Source organism: Astyanax mexicanus, chromosome 18 (genome assembly GCF_023375975.1).
Source record: "Astyanax mexicanus isolate ESR-SI-001 chromosome 18, AstMex3_surface, whole genome shotgun sequence".
NCBI lineage: Eukaryota > Metazoa > Chordata > Actinopteri > Characiformes > Acestrorhamphidae > Astyanax > Astyanax mexicanus.
This window is the reverse complement of record NC_064425.1, coordinates 37,537,859-37,560,777: the sequence shown is the minus strand read 5'-3', so window position 1 is coordinate 37,560,777 and position 22,919 is coordinate 37,537,859. Positions and strand designations below refer to the sequence as shown.

The following is a 22,919-nucleotide window of genomic DNA, read 5'->3' as shown; positions in this document are numbered from 1 at the left end:
CAACAAGCTAGCTAAAATGCTAATGTTAACAGGGAGAGAACTACCATTAGCAACAATCTAACTAACCTTAGCGACGAGGAAGCTAACACACTAATTTTACAGAGGAGATAACTAAAGCTAGCAGAGAGCTAGCTAACATTAGCAATGAGTTTAGAAATTTGTTTACTGCTGGTGAATCAAAATGTTCCATACCAAAAATTGTGATTGTTTTTACATTTTATCATAAAAATGAATGGAATTGGATTCAGTTGACTTCATGTGTTGATTTTTGATCAAGTTTTAGAAGAGACACAGATTAAGCATCATTTTGATAAATAGAGACTTTAATGAATTTTAGAAACCCCCAGTGTTTATTTTAAATCTTAATCTGGTCTCGGCCTTGATCTCGGCCTCGTTTTTTTTTTTGGTCTCGGTCTTGACTCAGACTCAACTACTAAAAAGTCTAGGTCTTGACTCAGACTCAACTACTAAAAAGTCTAGGTCTTGACTTGGTTATATATTTATATATTGACTATAGTTATATATTCACACATCATGGACATGCTGATGGGGTTTATGGGACCGAGCACACCAAAATGTGTCCCTTACCAGGATGCTTTTGACAAGATGTTTGATCAGTAAGCTTTTGTCAGAATTGCTAGAATTGGAGTTTGGTAGTTTCCTGATAGGGATGTATGATATTGGAAAAAATTGACATCGCAAAAATATATTTTTTGACGATATATATTGCAGTATTAAACAGTGCAGGGCCCATTATGTCACCAGTCCCGCCCCCCACCCAAGCAGTGTCTCGCATCCGGATTGATCAAGAGATGAGTTAGCACCGAGCACTCAAAAGCAGAGAAAAAAAGCAAAACAACAGTAATCAGCCCTTTAACCAGGCATTAAAATGGCTTTTTAAAAGATAAATAAGAGCGTGTAACTGGAAATATCTGTGCAAAACTGTGCTGGACTGAGGTGCACAGCTTTTGACACGGGCCTTTACAAGCAACCATTTACTTCTGCCCCCTCCCTGTGCTCCCTCCCCACCTCGTGCTTCTCAGGCAGCAGCAGCCTGTCACTCACACACAGACACAGACACAGCGCTGTGTATCTACTTTTTGTGTCAAAAATCAAAACACTGCAACATGACGTGTTTGATTTAATTGCCTTAAGTGACATCGTACGTCCTGCGATGTGAATATCGCGCATGCACACATGACGATTCTTAAATGATATATTGTGCAGCCCTATGTCCTGACACAGGCCTAATATTAGGTAGACCACTTTTTTTAATAGGGTTGAGGTCAGTGCTCTGGGAAGGCCACTCTAACAGGTTCAATGTTCCCCAAACAACGTTGATGTGTGTTTGAGGTCAGTGTCTTGTTGAAACATCCAGCTGTGTTTAAATTTCAAGTGTAGCCGTTGATTTGAGGTTATTCTGAAGAATTTGGAGGTAGTCCTATTTCTTCATTATTCTATTCACTTTGTCTAATGTACCATTTATTTTGGCAGCAAACGTGTAGTATGATGCACCACCACCATGCTTAACAACTAACAGTGGTCTCTTATACAACAATAAACATTTTTCCAGAAGTTTTTTTGTTTGTTCGTGTGGTTCAGCTACAAACTTGAGTCAAGCAACAAGATGACAGTTTTGACAGTTTTCTTCCAGACCTTGGACAAGATGCTACACCTCCCAATAAGAGTATGATCAACTAACCTGACAGCTTAACTTCTACATGTAATTCAGACTGGTCTGTTCCAGCTAAAGCCTCAATCACTTATGATATCGCAGAATATGATTTTAAAATTGATTTCTTGGGGAATTTAAGAATGTGGCAATATTAGCACAAGGAAACCTAACTGTTGTAATACTGGAGATGGAATTGAAACATATAGGTATGAGCAGAGTATACTGCAAAGCCAGCAGTGGTGCTAGACTTGTGGCAGATTCAGAGAAGTGATGTGGTATTAGTGGTAAGTACAGCATAGTGCTACTAGATTGATTTGATACTAATTGTGTTGAGTTGATGAGTGATAGTGGGGGGGGGGGGGGGGGGGTCTGCAAGGATTGCGTGGATCCATTCATTCATCCAAGTCAATAAGGGTAAATAATTATCTCTCAAGACAGTCTCTGTATGTGCGTGTAGGTGCATATCTGTCTCCACTGGGTGGTCGTGTGCCAGTAAATATGTTTATACAGGCCGGTTGGATTCACTGTTAATGTTATACTTTTACTATTTTACTGAGTAAACCGAGGCCATTTTAGTGTTCTTAGGAAATCACTTAGAGTCAAGGGGACTTTTGGATTACACAGTACCACAGAAATACTCTACACATTCTACCAACTTTTAATGATAATCATGAAACACTCTAGCCACAAACAAGGCTAGAGTGAAAGTGAATTAATACTGCAGTATATGAACATTATTAAGAGAATTTGACCCACCTTTTCAAGAAGCACATGCTGTACACCTGCTTTTCTGGACAAGCTGAGAGATACAAAACCAACCCTAAAAAGGAAAGAAGCATGGGGACTGAGGTGGTAGAGTAATATTACAGTATTACAAATTGTTCACTCTACAACTTTGCTTAAAAAACAAAGTTGTCACACTCGTTTCACCAAAATTACATACCGATCCTGGAATAGCCTTGGTTTAATCACTATTCTGCCTCATTAGGCAAGATACGCACTTTGTGTTAACTACTTGATTACGTACACATGATTGTTTATTGCACAAAAACTGTAGCCATTACATTAAATCCAGAATTTATTTATGGTCAGTGTTCTCTTGTCGTCCCTCCAGTGACACACATTGGCAAGTATATGCAAAGTGAGATTCAAGACACAACCAGTTGTCTACACAAATGCATGGCCAATCAGCATTTCTCTAGCCTTATAAGTCAGTGGAAAATTATAATGATTGTGGTAGAAGTAAAAAAGTTTGGAGTAGCTGGTGACTGGTGGCTAGAGAATTAATAGCTCTGAGAGTGGCTGGTTGCTGAAGAATAGCTCTGGTTGTGACTGGAAATGCTTCTGGGTGTGACTGAAGGATGGCTCTAAAAGTGTATGGTGGATTAAGAATGGCTCTGGGTGGAGAATAACTACCAGAGTGGCTGGTGACTGTACAGTGGCTGTGAAATTGGCTGGTGGCTGGAGAAAAGCTCAGAGTGGCTGGTGGTAGGAGAATTGTGCTGGATGTGGTTGGGGAATGGCTATGAGAGTGACTGATGGCTGGAGAATGTGACTGCTACAGCTTTAGCAGTTCTGGACCCAAAATGCACCTGCCATCTGCATATTTGAGTGTTCAGGTGGTTGTGCTGTTTACACTATTCAATTGCTTGTGCTGTAATCAGGAGTCTTTTAGTTGTTGTGGTTTTTACACTACTCCCATTTTACACCATTTTTTACTGTGGGAAATCAAAGACTCATCTACCTGCTCTTCAAAAACACGTTTTGTCATGATGATTACTAGTAATGCCATGCCAGAGAACCAACGGAGAGAAGAAAACCCACTTAAGAATTTCTTTCTGGTTTGCCAGATGACAGATTTTAAATACTGAAGAATGTTTATTTCCTCAAACAAAACAATATTGAATGTTACAGTACCACAGACATAATTTCTTACTGCCCAAAACCTGTTTGCTGTAGAAAAATCTAAATATACAGGTTATTATTATATTATATATTATATCATTATATTAATTCGTAGGCTCCCTCTAGCGGTTTGCAGTAATTTTCTAATATAACTGAGAAACAGGAAGTGGGTGGGCTCTCCATAAATAGCTCCGGCCATGCTGAGGATACCATGGTTGAACACATGGTTCTCTCTATATGCAATTCAATTTGCTCTCGCTGCTAACAGTTGTAGAATCGACCAGATATTAAACCTGCTAGATGTGTGTAAGCATCTTTCAGACTCCTTGCTGAGTGAATACTGATTTGCCTCAGAGCAAACTAAAAAAACTGTACTAAACTGGTGTAGTTTGAACTAGACATCAAGGTACCTATTTTTGCATTCCTCATCCCACCACTTATTAGATCTTGTAAGTTTATGACCACACTATTGCTCACCTAACAAACATCAGGTCTGAACACTGTTGAGCTTAATTTTTAAATCCATCTATTGTAAAAGAGTACCTTATATCAAATATTTTAGCAAATAAATTGACTTGAATTGAATGCAATACACTGTTTGTCTATGGAATTATATGAATGGGTTAAAAGCATAACCCCACAAAAAATGACAATTCCATTAAATTAATTCTAATAAAATAATGAGGTGTAATATGATAGAATACTGAGTGGATCAGGTAGGCCATTTCTCTCTCTCTCTCTCTCTCTCCCCCTCTTTCTCTCTCTCGTTACCCATTATTTTCCAGACTCTTGTATTATCCCAACCTGCTCTCTTCATCTCCCTTCCAATCTGGTGGGCATCTGCAGGGGGCTTAACCGTGTCATTAAGGGTAGACCACTCACATTGCTCCTCCGTGGCGAGCTTCGGTGCCCCAACTTTCCCTGCCATCCCTGGCTCCCTTGGGGGCGGAATGGGTAACACCAGGCTGAGCGAGGGAGGTATGGAGGGGTGGAGGCATCCCGTGTTATTTTCCCTCCTGGGGGTGCGGCCCATCTCAGCCCTATGGGGCAGATCGGGGAGTGAGTCTCCCCCGGGACCCGAAAGCCCCCTTCTTTTGTGTTGTGGGGCGGGAGAATTGGTGAAGGAGCTGATGGAGAGAAAGAGAGTGGGAGGGAAAGAGTGAAGAAAGGGAGGGAAGGTGAGGGACAGGTGTGGTGAAGAATGACAGGTTAGGGTTAATAGTGTGGTAGGAGTATTAGAGAATAGCAGGTATCTGATCTGAGAGCTCAGATAAAGAAACTCTGTTGAAGAAAGTGTTAAGGTTTTAGAATCACTGTTGAAGACTAATCCCACCATCAGTATCAGACCAGTTCCACCTACAGTATGTTTACACATCTGGTTAATGCTCATTCAACAAGCAACTGAATAAGCCTCTAATTTCTCTATAAGAGAACTGTAATTTTGATATCAGCATGTTTTTAAATTCTTTAATAATTAGCCAGCTGGAAAGTTTGGCCTGCTTTGGTTGCTGCAGGTTCATGTGCTCAAAAAATCCTGCTTAAATAAGCATGTTAAAAAATCCTCTCTGGACTGGTCGATTTATCAGTGGTAGCAGGACCAGGCACAATATTATCTTGTAGGCATCATGCCCATCATTATTTCTCCATGTTATTATGTGTTCCCCATAAATGCACTGCAGTAATTCTAGGTAACCACCAGTTGTTAGTCTTAATACTTGTGTATTTACTGAAAATTCTCATTCTGTAACATGTTATCTAAATTTACTACCCATACAAAACCACCGTGAATTACCTGATAAGCAGTTTTGGAAAGTCTTCACTGTCAACTATCCAAACCCTGCTTTGCTATAAAACTACAGTTCCTACATTGTTTCCTGTGTGATAAGTGCTACACCATCCTCAGAAAACACTCAACATGTTTAGTAAATGTAAAGATTTTCTCTTTCAACACAATTACTAAGTAAGAAATGAAACAAAATTCACCGAGGTGTTGATAGAAACCTTATGCTAATGATGCAACAGTGTTTCTTTTATTTACTTTGGCTTTTATTTGAATTCAATCATGATGAACCCACTATATTTCATGTTTTATCTGCTCAATTCCATTTTATTCATTAATAAACATCCTTTCCTGTATGTCAGGCCTATAACACATTCTGAAAAATAGATAGAATGCCACAAAATGTAGCCCTTTTTAATGTTGCCATTTCTTCTCACAACAGTTAAGCATTAAAGTTTCTCAGGTGTTATTTGGTCACATTCTTCCAGTAAGCATGTACTAAGACGTCTTAACAGTACAAGGACATCACTGTTGCATTTTTTTTTTCGAAATTCTTCACGTTAATGATATTAAGAAATGTAGAGAGAGAACTATGTAAATCTTTTCTAATCTTTCTTTGAGAAACATTGTTTTTAAATATTCCAGTAATTACAGTATATCATGCATTTGTCACACATTGGACTCTCTGCCCGTCTTTACTCATCAAAGGCTCAGTTTTTGTGGATATTGCTTTTGAACCAAATAATAATAATTATCTCCTGTTTAAAAATAATCTGCAACATGCATAAGTGCAAAAAATAAAATGACTGCTTTCCATACAGCAGGAAGAAGATTAAAGAAGACAGCAAGTCAAGCTGAGCTTTGGAACATGAGGAAAACTTTGAAACACACAGAAAAAAAAACTGATTTCTAGAAAGACTTATTGAAACACCTGTTTGACTGCAAATATGTGCAGTATTTTAGTAAAAAAAACACAACTTCAATTGTTAGAAAAAAGGTGGATTAACAATGCATTGGGATTATGTTGCAGTCAGGGGGACGCAGAACATCGATTTAGTTAAATATTAGTAGATGCTAAAAGCACTCATCGCAAATGTATGTTTTTTTTTTTCAATTAACTACTTTTCATTTATTTATTATACCTGCATGACTGCATTTTGGGCCTGCAGCACACTCCAAAAACAATGACCTAGTAAAAAGGCCTTTGAGGAGCAAAGATGGGCAGAGGATCTCCAGTGTCATGGCAAAGGGGCTGACAATACACTTCTGTGATGCAGCTTTAATGAAGAAAAATACGATATTAGAGCAAAATAGGCTGCATCTTTTTGCTCTTCATCATTTTTTAACAAGACCATGCAAAACCACATGCTGCAAATATTATTGTGGCATGGCTGTGAAAGAAGCAGTTTTGTGCAGTCCTGAATTGTCCCCATTAGACAACGTATGGAGCATTTTTTTAAATGTAAAATGTCACAATGAGGATCCTATACTGTTATATATTTTAAGATGTATTTGCAGGAAAACTTGGGCAAATTAACACCCGAAACATTTCATCATTAAAGCCTTTTAGAACACTTACGTCTTGTAAGTGTTGTGTGAAAGAATGGCAACATTACAAAATGGTAAAAAACTTTTCCATGCCTACTTATTTTTTATCATGTGTTGCAGCCCTGAAAGGCAGGAATGGATTAATACATTAAATTTGAGCACATACAATATTGAAATAAAACAAAACATTCTACCAGATTGTTTTTGTTTCCAGATTGTTCCAGATTTCTTCCAGAGTATTGAAATACTTGCTGACCAACACAAATATTAAATCATGCAGAATCTTTTGTGGATTTTCCATTAAAATTAAGGTGTAAAACTAGTGATATGTTATTTCATGCAACAGAACTTCCTACAACAAAATAACCAACATGATTTACTTAAATTATTTTTTTATTGGTTATTCTAACAGAACAGATAAATCCTCTTTGTCAATCACAAATCAATCAAAACACACTACACACACATTCACCTTATGGTTTATTTGAATGAGTATTTAATTAGTTTCCTCTCAGCTATATGGCTTCATGTCTCACTGACAATAGTTATTAAATACACACTGGAAGACATGAACAGCGGAATACCAGAAGTGTTTGAAATGTGGTCTTTCTCTTCTCCTCTACAAAATAATATCTGTTACTCATTATCTCTAAGAACACTGCTTCGGCACCCAGGTAAAGTTCCAGCCACCTTGCGAGTCTCTTCGTGTGAAAGCCTGTCCTTGTGGGAAAGTGTGTGTCTTCACACTGCTCTGTGGGCTTAAAGACATGCTAAATGCTAAGTCTGTTCCAATACGTGTTGTGCGTGGTGTGGAGAACAGCACAGCGTTGCACCCTGGCAGACTGGGGGAGCTGTGGTTTTGACAGTGTGGTCCTGAGGTGGAACTGTGTGAGCGCTGAGGGGTTGAAGCAGCCCGAGGTGGAGTGAAGAGTCCGGTAGGAACGATAGCCGGCAGAGAGCTGACCAGTGAGCCTGTAGACGTGACTGTGTACAATGGTGAGGGGTCGAGGGTTGAATACTCTGTGCTGGAGTCCATGCTGTGGCTGAAGCTGCTGGAAGAGTCAATGACACTGCCGTACTCGCAGTGGTTGTTGGTGTCAGGACTGCAGGTGGCGCTGTCCCTTGCCGCTGGGCTGAAATGGTCAGTGCTGGGTGCTGGAGAGCAGAATGAAGGCGTGTAGTCGGTTGTGGGGCTGCTGAAGCTGCTGTCAGGGTCAATGGTGTCCTCGTCCTGCAATCCCAGGGTCTCCAGGATCCAAGAGTCCAGCGGCGGGGTGCTGGCCAAGTCTTCGGCCGAGCAGAACTCCAGAGAGAGGTTTCGGCATACGCGTTTTTCCTCGCCACCCTGCAGCAAACGGCTTAGATTAAGACAGTTGCCCGCCTCGTTAAGTGTCCGCTTCCTCTGCCTTGTGTCCGAGAATCTCTGAGCAGAAAGAAGCCTCTGGAGCAAAGAAAAAGAGCGAGAACACTGCACTGTTAATATTTTTAAGATCTTCAATACAGCAAAAATACCCCATGTACTAATACCACAATAGATTGTGGTGCAAAACCTCAAGCCCACACTATCACCCCACTGCTATATAATGCTAGTAGCAAGAGCTTGCAGACTTAAATTCTTGTTTATACTCTCTGCTGGCATTAATAATATATAATAAAGTGTACAGCATCATTTATTACCCTCTGTTTCAGTTTACTCAGTTTCCTATCTATTGCAGTTTCCTATCTATTGCTGTTTTCTTATTTTTTTGCAGATGAAATATATGTGCTGCACAGGGCTAGGACATTAACATTAGCTGAGCTAATTCAGCCTTAGAAGAACGCTGGCAAAAATCTGATAGATTTAGTTTGGAGTTCAAAATGACAAGCCGTACATAGGAGACGTATTAATCCGGATCAGAAATTATATTGTGTCTAATTGCAAGTAATATTGCAATGCACCCACTATCAGACCTCACTTCAACTCCCATAATTCACCTGCACCCAATATCAGACCTGACTACAACTCCCATAATTTACCTGTACCCACTATCAGACCTCACTCCAACTCCCATAATTCACCTACACCCACTATCAGACCTCACTACAACTCCCATAATTCACCTACACCCACTATCAGACCTCACTACAACTCCCATAATTCACCTACACCCACTATCAGACCTCACTCCAACTCCCATAATTCGCCTGCACCCACTATCAGACCTCACTACAACTCCCATAATTTACCTACACCCACTATCAGACCTCACTACAACTCCCATAATTCACCTGCACCCACTATCAGACCTCACTACAACTCCCATAATTTACCTACACCCACTATCAGACCTCACTACAACTCCCATAATTCACCTGCACCCACTATCAGACCTCACTACAACTCCCATAATTCACCTACACCCACTATCAGACCTCACTACAACTCCCATAATTCACCTACACCCACTATCAGACCTCACTCCAACTCCCATAATTCACCTGCACCCACTATCAGACCTCACTACAACTCCCATAATTTACCTACACCCACTATCAGACCTTACTACAACTCCCATTATCCACTTTCACATGCTATCAGAGCTTAATCCAACTCCTGTAATTCATGTCACCTTGCCAGGCACATGCTGCCCAGTCTTCAATCTCCTAATATAACACCGCACAGCTTATACATGTGTGGGCATTCGCAAGTTGTCCAGTGAGACAACACTTCATTATTAACTCACACACTGCTGTCCCAAGTCTTTTGCCACGTCCAAGCATTGTTTTGTTTTTTTGGTTCCCGTAAAGAAGACAGATTTGATAATCAAAATGAATAAAGTGTTTCCGCAGTTATTTGCTTTTGGTAAAATTGGTTTGTGTTGCAGCAAGAGGAAGTTTTTTTAAATATAATAAATATAAACAGTGATTTGATGTTACCTTTGACTTTTCCTCCAGAGACTTGACATAGGATGAGTTGAGAAACTCTTTGAGTTTGTTGTTCTCCTCCTGCAGTCTGGCCAGCTCCTCCTCCTTCTGCATCAGTGTGTCCTGCAGCTGCAGGTGGACCAGAGAGAGCAGGACATTAGTACTGGACTGCACTTTATCAGTTAGTGTTAGTGCTGCTGTGACTCGCCTGCAGGGTTTACCTGTCTGTTCCTCTGGAGGTGAGGGGACAGCTGATCCGGCCAGGTTGTGTCGTGCAGGACAGCATGGGCAGAAGGGATCTGAGAGTCTAAAAGAAGCAGAAGAAGTAGAAGTATTACTTTAAAGCAGCAGTTCTTAATTGAAAGCAGTAGTATTTCACTGAAGGGTAAAAGGACATAATATTCTAATAAATGGTATTAGTGTGCTTCGGCTTCCATCCCTGCAACCTAATATATGAATTAACAGCATTCGTGTGGCTTCCATGTCACAGACTGTATGGATTGAGGTTATGTACAATTACATGCATTGCAAATCCAGTTCTGTATGTCAGTTTAAAATAATAACCATAATACAAAAAAATCACTAAAACATTTTAAAATGGGCATAATAGAGTAGAAAAAAATCAATTTAATCAAATGCAAACAAACAAGTTAATTAATTTTCCTGCTGGAGTTAATAAGCAGTGAAGATCTATCCTTTAGAATTAATTAATCAAATTCGTTTTATAATCATATAGTGACAATCTATTAAGTTAACTGTTTAAAGATTAAATATAAGGCCTGTGCATTGAAGTATTGAATACATTCCGCTAATTTCTTAGGTCCTCGAGCCAGGTCTACTGAATAAACTCCAGCAGGGTTTAATCAGAACTGAAAACAATCAGATGGAAAAATTCCAGTTGGTCAGTGGCGGGAAGGCGCTCGCGCCGCCGCTCCCGGCACAGCCAACGGCTCTTACCCCGCAGCGGCGGCTCGTGCTGGCAACCCGCGTTGTCCAGGGCACCGGCGTCCCAGAAGGGAGCGAGCGTCGCCTTGGAAACGTCAACAGTGGCGCGAGGCGGCGGCGAGGCGGAGTAAGCACAGGCGTAGCGCGCGACCCCTGCGAAGCTCGCGGCGTCCTGGCACGAGAGGATGGCGCTCTGCAAACGGGCAAAAAAAGCGCAGCAGTGTGAACGCGCATTCAGCAGCAGAGTAATTCGAATTCATGCTATTTGGGATTTCCAAACAAATACTTTAGCTTATTTTAACAAACACATTTAAAAACACTTTAACACACATTTAAACGCACTTTAACATATAATAAACACACACAATAAACAAACACGCATATCAATCTTTTTGTGGATGATGCTATTTCTTGCAATTAATATAAAATGTAGTTCTAGCAATAATAAAAAGAATGTAAAAATATACACTATGCAACAATGAAACACTGCGCAGTGCACGCTATCTAATCAAACAAAACGTTTTAATATGTGTATATTTTTAACGGTCCCTCTCCTATATTTTTAAGTCTCTCTCTCTCTCTCTCTCTCTCTCTCTCTCTCTCTTTCACCCACCTCTTAATATTTTTTTGTCCCTGCAAACATCTTAAAACATTTTTATACTCCAAAACGAGTAAAAGAAAACACTTAAAAAGTTCAACTGCGTTTTTAAAAAAGTTTACGTTATCACTATCAAATGCAATTAAATCCAAACTTCCTTTTAGTGCTATACTCATCTTTATATCTCTATATACATGAACCTTGCACACAGTTCAATGCATTTGGGTTCTTTAATGGAACCCCAGCAGGCGCGCGCAAAAGCTGCAGGTGCTCTGATGCCCCGCGATGCTCTAGCTGCAGAACTTCTAAGCTGCACGTTAAACGTTTCCCTTGCGTTTAAATAAAAGAAAGCAGATGCGGGGCTCTTACCATTTCGCGGGGTAGGATGCTGAGCACGAGCTGGGCGCGAGCTGCGGCGCGAGAAGAGTGCCGGGAGCTGTCCGGAGCGCGCGCTTAATCCGAGTGCGGTCCTCAGCGCGCTGATTCGGCACACTTGGGACGTGACGAATCACCCCCACCCGCACAACCCCAACACACACACCACCCAAATCACACCCACCTCTACACTACCCCACCTTCCAACTCGCTGTTAAGCCCCAGATGCGCAACAGCTGTCTGGCGCGTGGTGCCGAAACGTGCTTTGTTCCGCCTGCGCGAGGAAGGCTTAAGCTGTTAATGATGGGACGTCCCGTCACTGCTCCGCCGGTGGAGGAGGCAAAATTGGCCCGCGCGGATCGCCGCGAGCCCCGCACGCTCAGTGCGCGTGCGTGGTGAAGATACCAGGCGCTGCGAGATGAAGCCTGGCTGCGCACCTGTGCGTGCGTGCGCGCGAGCGTTAATTAATGTGTAACAGGACAGTTCAAAATAGGATGAATTAATTCATCTGAGTAAACGTTTGAGGAGAAGACGAGCTTATACATTCCTGCGAGTGACACATTAACATTACTTCTGTGCACGAGCGTGGAAAGTGAGGATCTTCTGCTATGAAAAAAAAAATTAATTTGGGGCAACCATGAATCATGAATTTACTTGATTCAAACTGAACAGTGTGAATTCATGTAAAAGATTTCTTTTTTTTAGTGCTAGCAAACTTTACTTATTTAATAATATTCTATTTTTTTTACTCATTTAAAATTACACTTGATACACTTTCCACACATTAAACCTACACTTTGAATTCTTTAAAACACACTTCAAAAACGAATTATGGTAAATCATTTAAATTAAAGGCTAATTTGTGTTTCACACTCACTGATGCATATTTTAGTTGTTGTGTCTTGGTAGATTTTATTTATATAATGGTACCACCATACTAATACATGTTCTCTATTGGTTACTGGCTTCATATATTTGCAAAATGGGCGTGGCCCCACCACTAACTCACCATCAGTGTGTTGTCTTGTCCACTGGGGCTACCTTGCCTTGGGTAATCAATAGTACCAGACAGAAGAAGAATTGTGAAACTTTCTATTCAAGTGGTTTGAAAAAAGGTTATTTTCTCGATGCTTCATATGCACACAAACACCCCTGCTGGCCAAAATCTTAATTTTTATTTCAACTCTTTATGATGTTTTGAGCTGGGTCCAGGATAAGAAAAATCACTGTCAAAAACACCTTCATTTAAATTTGTGTTGTTCATTCATTCATCTAATTTGTTTGTAATGTGGGGTAAGTAAAGGTTTATTAGAACTTGTTCAGAATGATAAAATAAATATAATAGACAATGAGATGTACATGTTAAAACTATTGAAGTGTTTTCCAAATATGGGACAGTGATGAATACTGAGGTGATGATGGTGATGTCATTCATTTTTATTTAAAAATTGTATTACCTGTACCTGAATCAGTGACATCCAAGTCAAGTGTCAAGTCTTTGGGCACGAGGCAAAGTCGAGTCTCAAGTCTCTTCTGGTTGTAATGAGCTTTCCATCGTTGTCAGCTCTTCAGTCTGCTAAGAATACTGCACAGCTATATCTAAAAAATCACTGTTTGTATGGGAGGAGTGAACTTTTCAAGATGGGTGGTGACCATGACGGCCATTTTGAAGTCGGCCATTTTGATTCCAACTTTAGTTTTTTCAATGGAAAGAGGGTCATGTGACACATGACACTTATTGAGAATTTCACAAGAAAAGCTATTTTGTGCTTTGTTTTGGTGTGATGTTAATGTAACTTTATTCTTTCATGAGTTATTTACAAGTTTCTGACCACATATAAAATGTGTTCAAAGTGCTGCCCATTGTGTTGGATTGTCAATACAACCCTTATCTCCCACTCTTTACACACTGATAGCAACACTGCAGAAGAAATGCTAGCACAGGCTTCCATTATCTACGGAGCCCGGGAGGGGCCGTGGATAAAAATATAATTAAACAGAGTAAACGATATGGCAGTTTGTGCTCACGTTTTCTTTAATTCGAGTGAACGATTTGCAGTTCGTGCTCATGATTTCTTACATTTGTCCTCACAATTTCTGTAATTCGAGTGAACGATTTCTGTAATTCGTGCTCACAATTTCTGTAATTCGAGTGAACCTTTTTACGCGCACTAATAAGCTCAGAGGGAAAGGATCATTTTTCTCTCTTGATCTGTTACAGGGGTGCGGTGAAGATAATCAGTTATCTACATTTATAACCTACTGATTATTAATGCACTAGTGTTACAGTTAGATGTACAGTACAGTGTGCAAATTGTGCTGTGGTGGTGGAATCTCCACAGCGCGCGGGGGAGAGCCGACCGGCATCGGCATCGGTTCCCCGGCTGCAAGACACCTACCACGGGCGCAGTCCTCCTTCGCGGACCTACCATTGTTTTTCTTAAAATTCTCAATAAGTTTAATTTTCACATGACCCTCTTCCCATTGAAAAAAACAAAGTTGGATCCAAAACGGCCAACTTCAAATTGGTGACAATGTCCACCACCCATCTTGAAATGTTTTCCCCCTCCCATATACTAATGTGCCACAAACAGGAAATTAATATCACCAACCATTCCTATTTTATTTAGTTTTAACTATATAAATGGCCCACCCTGTATTAGTCATAATTAAAGTCGTAATATTACGAGAATAAAGTCGTAGTATTTAGAGTAAAATGTAGTTCTAGCTGCTTGGGGAGCATTTTCAGTTATCTACATTTCTAACCTACTGATTATTAATGCCCGTGTGATGAGCGCACGCTATGCTGCGTGGACATGTTCTGATGCCTTTTTATTCAACTTTTTTCGACCAAAGGAACAAAATGCAGTAAATTCCAGTCATGAATAAATTAAATAAACATTTTACTGGTGCAGATCTGTGTGTTCTAAACTATATCAAGATCTAGTATACTGTAAAGCATGATATGCGTGTCAAAGTTATGATCTCTGCAATGTGGAATTGCATTTATTAATTTCTCAATAACTATTTAGTAACATAGGGTAATATATTACAGGGTAATATATGTATAAACTGAATAAACATAATTCATATTAAAATATTCCCAATATTTCCCAGCAGATAGTCTATCTTACAAAGTACCCACAATAACTGTACACTGAAAAAAAATGATGGGTAAAATTTTCCCAACTTTCTGCATTTGCATTTTTTTAAGTAAATTTAATTTCAGATAAGGTAAAGTAACTTCAACTCGGTTTCAAGAAATAAATGTTACAAAGAGTAAATAAGTGAACTGAGCTTCAGCCAATCCTTTCTTTTAGTAAACTTTACTTAATTTATTTTTGCTGAATCACTACTTTCTTTTATAAACCTTTACTTAATTCCGGCAATATTACCTATTTATACAATTACTTAATTATAATATATTTATTTATACTTATATACTTATTTATAATATTACTGAAATTTAAATATTTTTAGTTAAAACACACATTCAAATATTTACATAATCTCAAATATGTATTTTGTAAACAGGATTGCATGTAATACAATCTTTTTAGTAAACTAAAAAGAATGTATTACATGCAATTCATGTGTTGAGAGTGTAATATGTGTGTTTTAACTAAAAATATTAAAATGTCATGAATTATAATATATTATGTATCATAAATTATTTTAGTAATATTGAATAAATGAAGTAATTGTAATTAGGTAATATTGTATGCAGAAATTAAGTGAAGTTTACTAAAAGAAAGGATTAATTCAGCAAAAATAAATTAAGTAAAGTTAACTAAAAGAAAGGATTGACTGAAGTTCAGTTCACTTATTTACTCTATGTAATATTTAAGTCTTGAAACCGAGTTAAAGTTACTTAAATGTATCTGAAATTAAATTTACTTTAAAAAAGCAGTGCAGAAAATTGCAAAACTTTTTTTAAGTACATTTTACTCTTTATTTTTTTTAAGTGTACACCCAGCTATGAAATACTTTTAGTAATAGACATTCAATCAGCCTCTAAGGAACTGCATCTCTTCTTAAATCTGGTCACATCATTATTACATTCATGATACTTAGATATGTGAATCATTATATACCTGTGAAATATATACCGGTGATCATATGGGAAGCTTTGGTACTTGATCCTGCTGGTGTTGCTAAAATATGCACAAGAAAGTCTGTGATTACACTCATGAATCTGCATTCTTGTTCTGATGTATCAGAAAATAGTATGGTCTCAAATGGTTTAATTTGAATATAATTTACATACAAGTGTAATTTAGATTAGACATACAAATGAGTTGTATTAACAGAATAATTGTTTTTAGGGTAATATCATGATATTAATGTCCTGCATCTTACAATTACATTTGGTCACATCTAAAACACATTTTTAGGTATTAGAATAAATGATGAAATTGATCCAAATTATAATATAAACTTCCCACTCACAAAAAACATCTTAAAACATGTGTCATGGTGAGCACAGAATACAGACACGTGCAGATACTGATAAAATTGTGTTTATTATAAAATAAACAGATGTAAGACGTAGTCGATACAGAAAAATGGGTAATCACCAATAACCAGAGCAATGAAGACAAAACCATACCATAAACGAGAGACAGTCCAGAGTTCATACACGAGAGATCAAATGTCAGAGGTAATCCAAGAGGCAGTAGTGAAAACACAGTCCAGGTAATACACAAGCAATCCAATATCAGAGGCAAAGGCAATAATCGGCGTCGAGAAAAACAAAGGCAAGGTCATACACGAGATAAACTGAGACAAGAGATATAGAACGCTTTGTAATGAGGAGAACCTACAATACGCGGCCTGGGTGTTTGTGTGGAGTGCTCTTTTATAGTGCCAGTAATCAGTATTCGGGACTTCCTGGAGGAAGCAGGTGAGGTGTCACGTGACCAGGTGAGTGCGTGATGTCAGCGGGTGGTGCATTCTGGGTAATGTAGTTGTTGACCTGAGAACCTCCGTTAGAGCTGGGTGTGGAAGGGACAGAGGAGCTAACAGCACCAGACGTGACAACATGATTAAATTATTATTTTAGGTAAGCTATTGAATTTTATAAAGTGTTACAGATTTAAAGCAGCTCTATATGACCCAAAATGCTTTATTCTATTCCTCCCTCTGCTCCACTCTTAAACTGCAGCCCAAGAAATTAAAACTACATTTCCCTCAAAATACTACGACTTTATTCTGTAATATCACAACTTTGATCTCCTAATATTATGACTTTTTTCTCGAATTTAGTTGGTTTTATTTTTTAATAAAAATAAAAGTGTGGCCCTAAAACACTGTTGTAAATTACACTGCATCTTTTTGACAAAACAAATAATTGAACACATTCCTCTATCCTCTCACTCAAACCCAGTGTAACGGTAACAATAAACATGTAAACTGCCTGTAAGCCGATTGTAACACTTTAGCCCATGTCTGTCTTCTGTTTCTCCCTTATTTGGTCTCTTGTGCTCCTGCCCCTCTGTTTTCCTGTCAAGTGTTCCCAGCCATGTGCTTGTGTTGTTGTTTTTGTACCTGTCTCCACCCTAGCTCCGCCCCAGCCCTGCCCTAGCTATTAGTGTTCTCACCTGTGTCTTGTCTATAACCCCGCCCCCTCGTCATCCTAGCCCAGGTGTTTCTCACTCTCCTCTTGTATTTAAGCCCCTCTGTTTGAATGTTCAGTGTCGAGTCTTTTGTATCTTTGTATCTTTGTTGTCTGTATATCCAAGTTTTGTATTTTGTGAATTTATGTTCCCTGAATCCAGGTCTGTTGTTTTGTTAAGTAAGTAAGTGTACCTATTTTATTTTGTGTCCCTAGTGTTCTAGTTATTCAGTGTTTTGTTTGTTTAGTCATACTTAGTTTTGTTCTATTCAATATTCTACTTCTAAGGGTTTATTTCTTTATTTATGCGATACCTGTGTTTGTTTTCTGTTTGTTTTCATTTATCTTGTTTATTAAAAATACTTGTAATATATCTGCACTTACGTCCACCCTCTCATTCGTAACACCGATAGTACAGCTACTTATTTATCTATTTTTAACTTTAGCCAGTACATTTTCACATCATGTCAACCCCACTCAATGCAAACAGGTGAGACAAGCAAACTAACATTCACTTATGGTTAACAAATATTCAGTTACAAAGCTGGTAGCAGCCAAGTTAACGGTACATAGCTGACGCAGAGCTTAACATGTTCAATAATCATCCATATGCACTTATGTGACTGACCTCTCCGGGTGAGTTTTCAGGTTACATGCTGCACTTCTTCTTTTGGTGACCTCTAGTTGAAATTCTTATGACCAAATGTTTTTACAAAAGGTATGGTTGGTAGCCATTACCTTCACCTGAGTGTCAGACTAAGACTAGTGCATGAGGCTCGCACCAGTGTAATATGGTTACCATGAGCTTTCCCACATTTCAAAGTCCCCTCAACATTTATTCGCCAAAAATAGATAACATAATGATTGTTCACAAGTCTTAAAACATGAGTCCGAGTAGAGTCTGAAGTCTTGGTGTTTGTGTTTGAGTCGATGAAGCACAAGCAATCATGTAATGTAGTTAAAATGTCCTCAAATGAGTAATTCATCTTTGCAGATGATGAAGCTTTCTATTTTTGCTATAATTCATGTCATTTGGAGATAAAGATTTTATTGCGCATACTTAAACTAGTTTCAAATGTAACATTTGATGAGAATATTAATGGAGCTGATTTTATTCTCTACACTGGCTGTATAAGAGTGTGGTTCCTGACATTTTGTCTTCAGTCAGTTAACTAAAATGTTGTCATGTGACCACTAGATGGTACAGGCAGTGTCTCCCGATGAAGCCAAAGGGTCAAGTTTTTAAGAAATTAAGTACATAGAAATAGTGAATAAACAAATTGGTGAACGTTTTGTTAACCCTTATAAGGTCTTCCTTTTTTTGGTAAACCCATTGCATTTTGAGGCTTTTTAGTTAAAACACTCCGCAGATGTTTACTTCATCCCCACTGCAAGTGTTATAAACAAAGCATATGTTAAATTGGTCCCCTTTACCTTTGTTACATCACATTTATAAATAGAAAAGACACTTGTTTTTGTTTATTTTATAACAAATATTATCAGCACAAATGAACTAATTAATGTACAATTGAAAGTGTTTCCAAAACTATATATTTTTTTATTTATTAAGAATTTTGATCATTTAAAATGTTTTGTGAATTATGTTCCTCACAGAAAAAGAAATCAAGGTCAATGAGTCTTATTGTTAAAAAAAATATTTCTATAATTTTAATTAAGCTAAAAACTGAAAAACAGGTCCCAAAGACCTTATAAGTGTAACCACATAATTTGGTCAAGATTGGTCATACCTTCTGACAACTATAAAATTCCCAATCACGTTCCATATCTGTCAGTAGAACATTGACAGTGATTTTAGTGTTTACTGGGGTCATGTCCACATTCTGTGTCTTTTTTTTCTTTTTCCAAATAAACCTCTGCACACACAAGGGCAGCTATAGACATAAATCTATGGAGTCACATTAATGTCAAAAGTCGAGGGAGCAAAAATACCAGGTGAAAAAATTTAACATTATGTGTGTGTAAATAAACTTCTCGTGAGCACAAATATGAAACTAGCGAGCAAAAAAAGGCAATCGTGTGCGCGCTGAAGAAAATGTTGCTCTTAAGCTTCATTTTTCTCCTCTTGGGTGCTTTTTTTCCTCGCGCGCTGTGTGAATTACCTGCAGCAGCAGTTTTTGCTCGGCTGAGTTTTTTGCGCTCGAGTTTTGAAAGGGGTGATTTTGACAAGTTGGGGGCAGAGTCAGGGTCACCTCCCTCAGCGAACGCTATTGGTTGATATCTCCGGGGTTTGTGACGGACTGCCTACCTTCATGATCCGGAGGAGGGCGGGGAAAGTAGGAGGGCAGGAGGTTATGCTAACATCCAAACAACCCGCTCTCTCAGACAGAGTCGCTCCGGGCACTAAACCCGGGCAGACAGAGCGGGTCGCTCTGAGCACTAAACCCGGGCAGACAGAGCGGATCGCTCCAGGCACTAAATCCGGGCAGACAGAGGGGGTCGCTCCGAGCACTAAACCCGGGCAGACAGAGGGGGTCGCTCTGAGCACTAAGCCCCGGGCAAACAGAGCGGATCGCTCCAGGCACTAAACCAGGCAAATAAATTGATATGACAAATAGAACAAGTTACATTTTAAGTCAACATTACTTAAAATTGTAACTTATCTAGGCTTACAGAGTAATAGGTGCAACATTGTGTGCAGCACAGCCATCACTAAACAATCTTTCCACTTTTCTTAGAATAGATATACATGGCTAGTGGAGCTTGATGACAGGCTTATCAGTAAAGTGCATCACTCTTAACAAATCAGACTGAAATATGGCATTGAGCCAGCATGCACTGAGATTTCTCAACCACCTCAGTGCTCAAATTCAGAGCAATAGATTTGCAGTATTCTGTTTTGTGGAATAGGATTTTGCTTGCAATTTTTCCCTAGTAGAAGATGAAATGGCCCTGCATCCAATTTTCCCATTAATCAGTTCAGATTTTATTCATTACAATCAATAAAACTGCACAAAATCACACTTCACAGTTCAGGAAATAGTAACTTGCTCTTGTGGCATACAACACTGAAACCAGCCACCCATTAGATAAAATAAAATTGAACACCAAGGAAAGATATCCTTTGTGGGCAGGACTGAACATTGATAGTGAGTAATTGGTGGGGAACACACCCATTTTGCAAATAAATGATTCCAGGAACCAAGTACAGTATTGGCCATTTTTGGTACCTTAGCCATTTGTGTGCCATAATGAATTCCCGTGTGAATGTATCACCAAATGCCAAATAAACATCCACAGGTAAGTGGGTTATAATGCTGTACTACACCATTTACCCTTCATAGACAAACATACTGGAACATCTGCATCTAAAATTGTTGTACCAAAAAAAGACAAGCTGCATGTGCCCACTGTGCAACTGACCATGTTAATTTAAAGAAGTGTCTACAAACATTTGGACATACAGTGTATAATGACTTTGAAACAGAGGTGTTCACATTTTTGTTTGGCCCTTTCATAAAAGATCTGTTTCCTCAGATGTTGACGAATTCTGAATTCAGAACATGTGGCAGGCTCTGAAGATGGCTGTGTCCCGAAAGCTGTGCCTGTTTAAAATCACACACCCTGTAGGATTCTTGTTCCTGTTGCTTTGCACTGTACAACATTGGAAAAATTAGACCATTTCTAACACAGCAGGCCTAATCCTGGTACAAGCAGTGGTCATCTCTCGCCCAAACTACTGCAATGCCATACTAACGGGCCTCCTGCCCTGTGTAGTAAAACCACTTCAGATGGTCCAGAACACAGCAGCAATCCAGGTCCAATGAACACTGACTAGCGTTACCAAACATTCACACAAAGCAATCCAGACTCTTCTTATACAGAGTTTCCCAATGTTGGAACAGGCTTTCTTCCACTACCAGATCAGGAGAATCTTTCTCTATCTTTAATAAACTCCTGAAGACAGAGCTCTTCAAAGAGCACTTACTCTCCTAACACCTCTATCAAACTTCAAACTACTTCTAACCTCATTTCCTTCTTCTCCTATTTCCTCCTCTATCCGACTATTATGTTTGACCTCCTTTAGGCCTGAAAATGTTTCTTCATTGAACGTCTATGTCCTCCATTGCTAAATGTACATCATTATTTGTAAGTCGCTTTGGATAAAAGAGTTGGCTAAGTTTGATGAATTGTAATGTAATGTAATGAGCCTCAAATGATGTGAAAACAAAGATTGTTCATCATTATAGTTTATAGAAAGTATACAAAAAACTCAGAGATTTCAGCTGTCAGTTTCCACTGTGAGGAACATAGTGAGGAAATGGAGGAACCACAGAAACAGTTCTAGTTAAGGCCTGAAGTGACAGAACAAGAAAAATCTCAGATAAGCAGAGGAGAAGGATGGTGAGAACAGTTATAGTAAACACAGCGACAGAGCAGCTTCAAAGACCTACAATATCATCTTGCTGCAGATGGATTCACTGTGCATCATTCAGCTATTCAGTGCACTTTACACAAGGAGAGGCTGTATGGGAGAGAAATGCAGAAGAAGCCTTTTCTGAGCACATGCTACAAACAGGGTCGCTTGAGGTATGCTAAAGCTAAAGCATATTTGTAGAAGCCAGCTTCATGTTGGAATAATATTCTGTGGACTGATGAAACAAAAATTGAGTTATTTGGAGGGTGGTTACACAGTAAATTCACCAGTGTTAAATCAACACTTTTAGTGTTAAATTAACACTGTTAGTGTTATAAATGAACACTGAGAGTGTTGATTTAACACTAATAGTGTTGATTTAACACTGGTGAATTTACTGTGTATTTATGCATGGAGGAAAAAGAACACAGTATTCCAACACAAACACTTTACTGCTCCCCACAGTAAAATTTGGTGGTGGTTCATCATGCTGTGGGGCTGTGTAATCAGTGCAGGTACTGGGAATCTTGTTAAAGTTAAAGGGTCGCATAGATTTATGGTTGAAGTTTTGCGACCCAAAACTCTAAACATTGCTCAAAATCTACTAAAGAGAAATCAGAGTGAACATGCAGAGGAACAAGTACAACATTCTGAAATGATCATCTCAGATCATCTCAGTCCCCAGACCTGAATATTATTATAAATCTGTGGTGTGATTTAAAGTGGGCTGTTCATGATCAGAAACCATCAAACCTGACTGAACTGGAGATGATTTGTAAAGAAGAATGAACCAAAATACCTTCAACTAGAAGTCAGACTCTCATTGGAAGCTATAGGAAGAGTTTAGAGGCTGTTATTTCTGCAAAAAAGATATACTAAATATTGATTTAATTTTTCTGTTGGGGGGCTCAAACTTATTCACCTGCCTAATTTTGTTTAAATATTTTTTGCACACTTTCTGTTAATCATATAAACTTCATTTCATTTCTCAAATATCACTCTCAATATTTGTCTGCTATATATTTAACTGAAATTGCTGACAAAAAATTATTTGGCCTCCACAATACTCTGAAAAAAACAGAGTGTGCAAATCTGTCAACAATGCAAAATGTGACTACTGAGAAGAATAGCCTCGGTGCATGCATCACTTCCTCGTTTGATGTAAGGATGGTAGGATGTTTCTGGTCGCAATGCGGAAGT

The 22,919-nt window shown here is 38.8% G+C and overlaps 2 protein-coding genes across 4 annotated transcripts in view; one reads left to right on the top strand and one right to left on the bottom strand.

The window, feature by feature from the left end:
* Window positions 1–22,919, top strand: part of wdfy1 (WD repeat and FYVE domain containing 1) — a 1,176,431-nt gene that overhangs the window by 789,432 nt on the left and 364,080 nt on the right. The gene's annotated exons all lie outside the window — the stretch shown is intronic.
* Window positions 7,302–11,899, bottom strand: gmnc (geminin coiled-coil domain containing). Its single transcript, XM_007233526.4, has 5 exons — window positions 11,725–11,899; window positions 10,770–10,950; window positions 10,034–10,119; window positions 9,825–9,941; window positions 7,302–8,349 (listed from the first exon to the last, which is right to left on the bottom strand). Exons 1-5 carry the CDS (start codon window positions 11,725–11,727, stop codon window positions 7,558–7,560), a joined length of 1,179 nt encoding a protein of 392 aa, XP_007233588.2. The 5' UTR covers window positions 11,728–11,899; the 3' UTR covers window positions 7,302–7,557.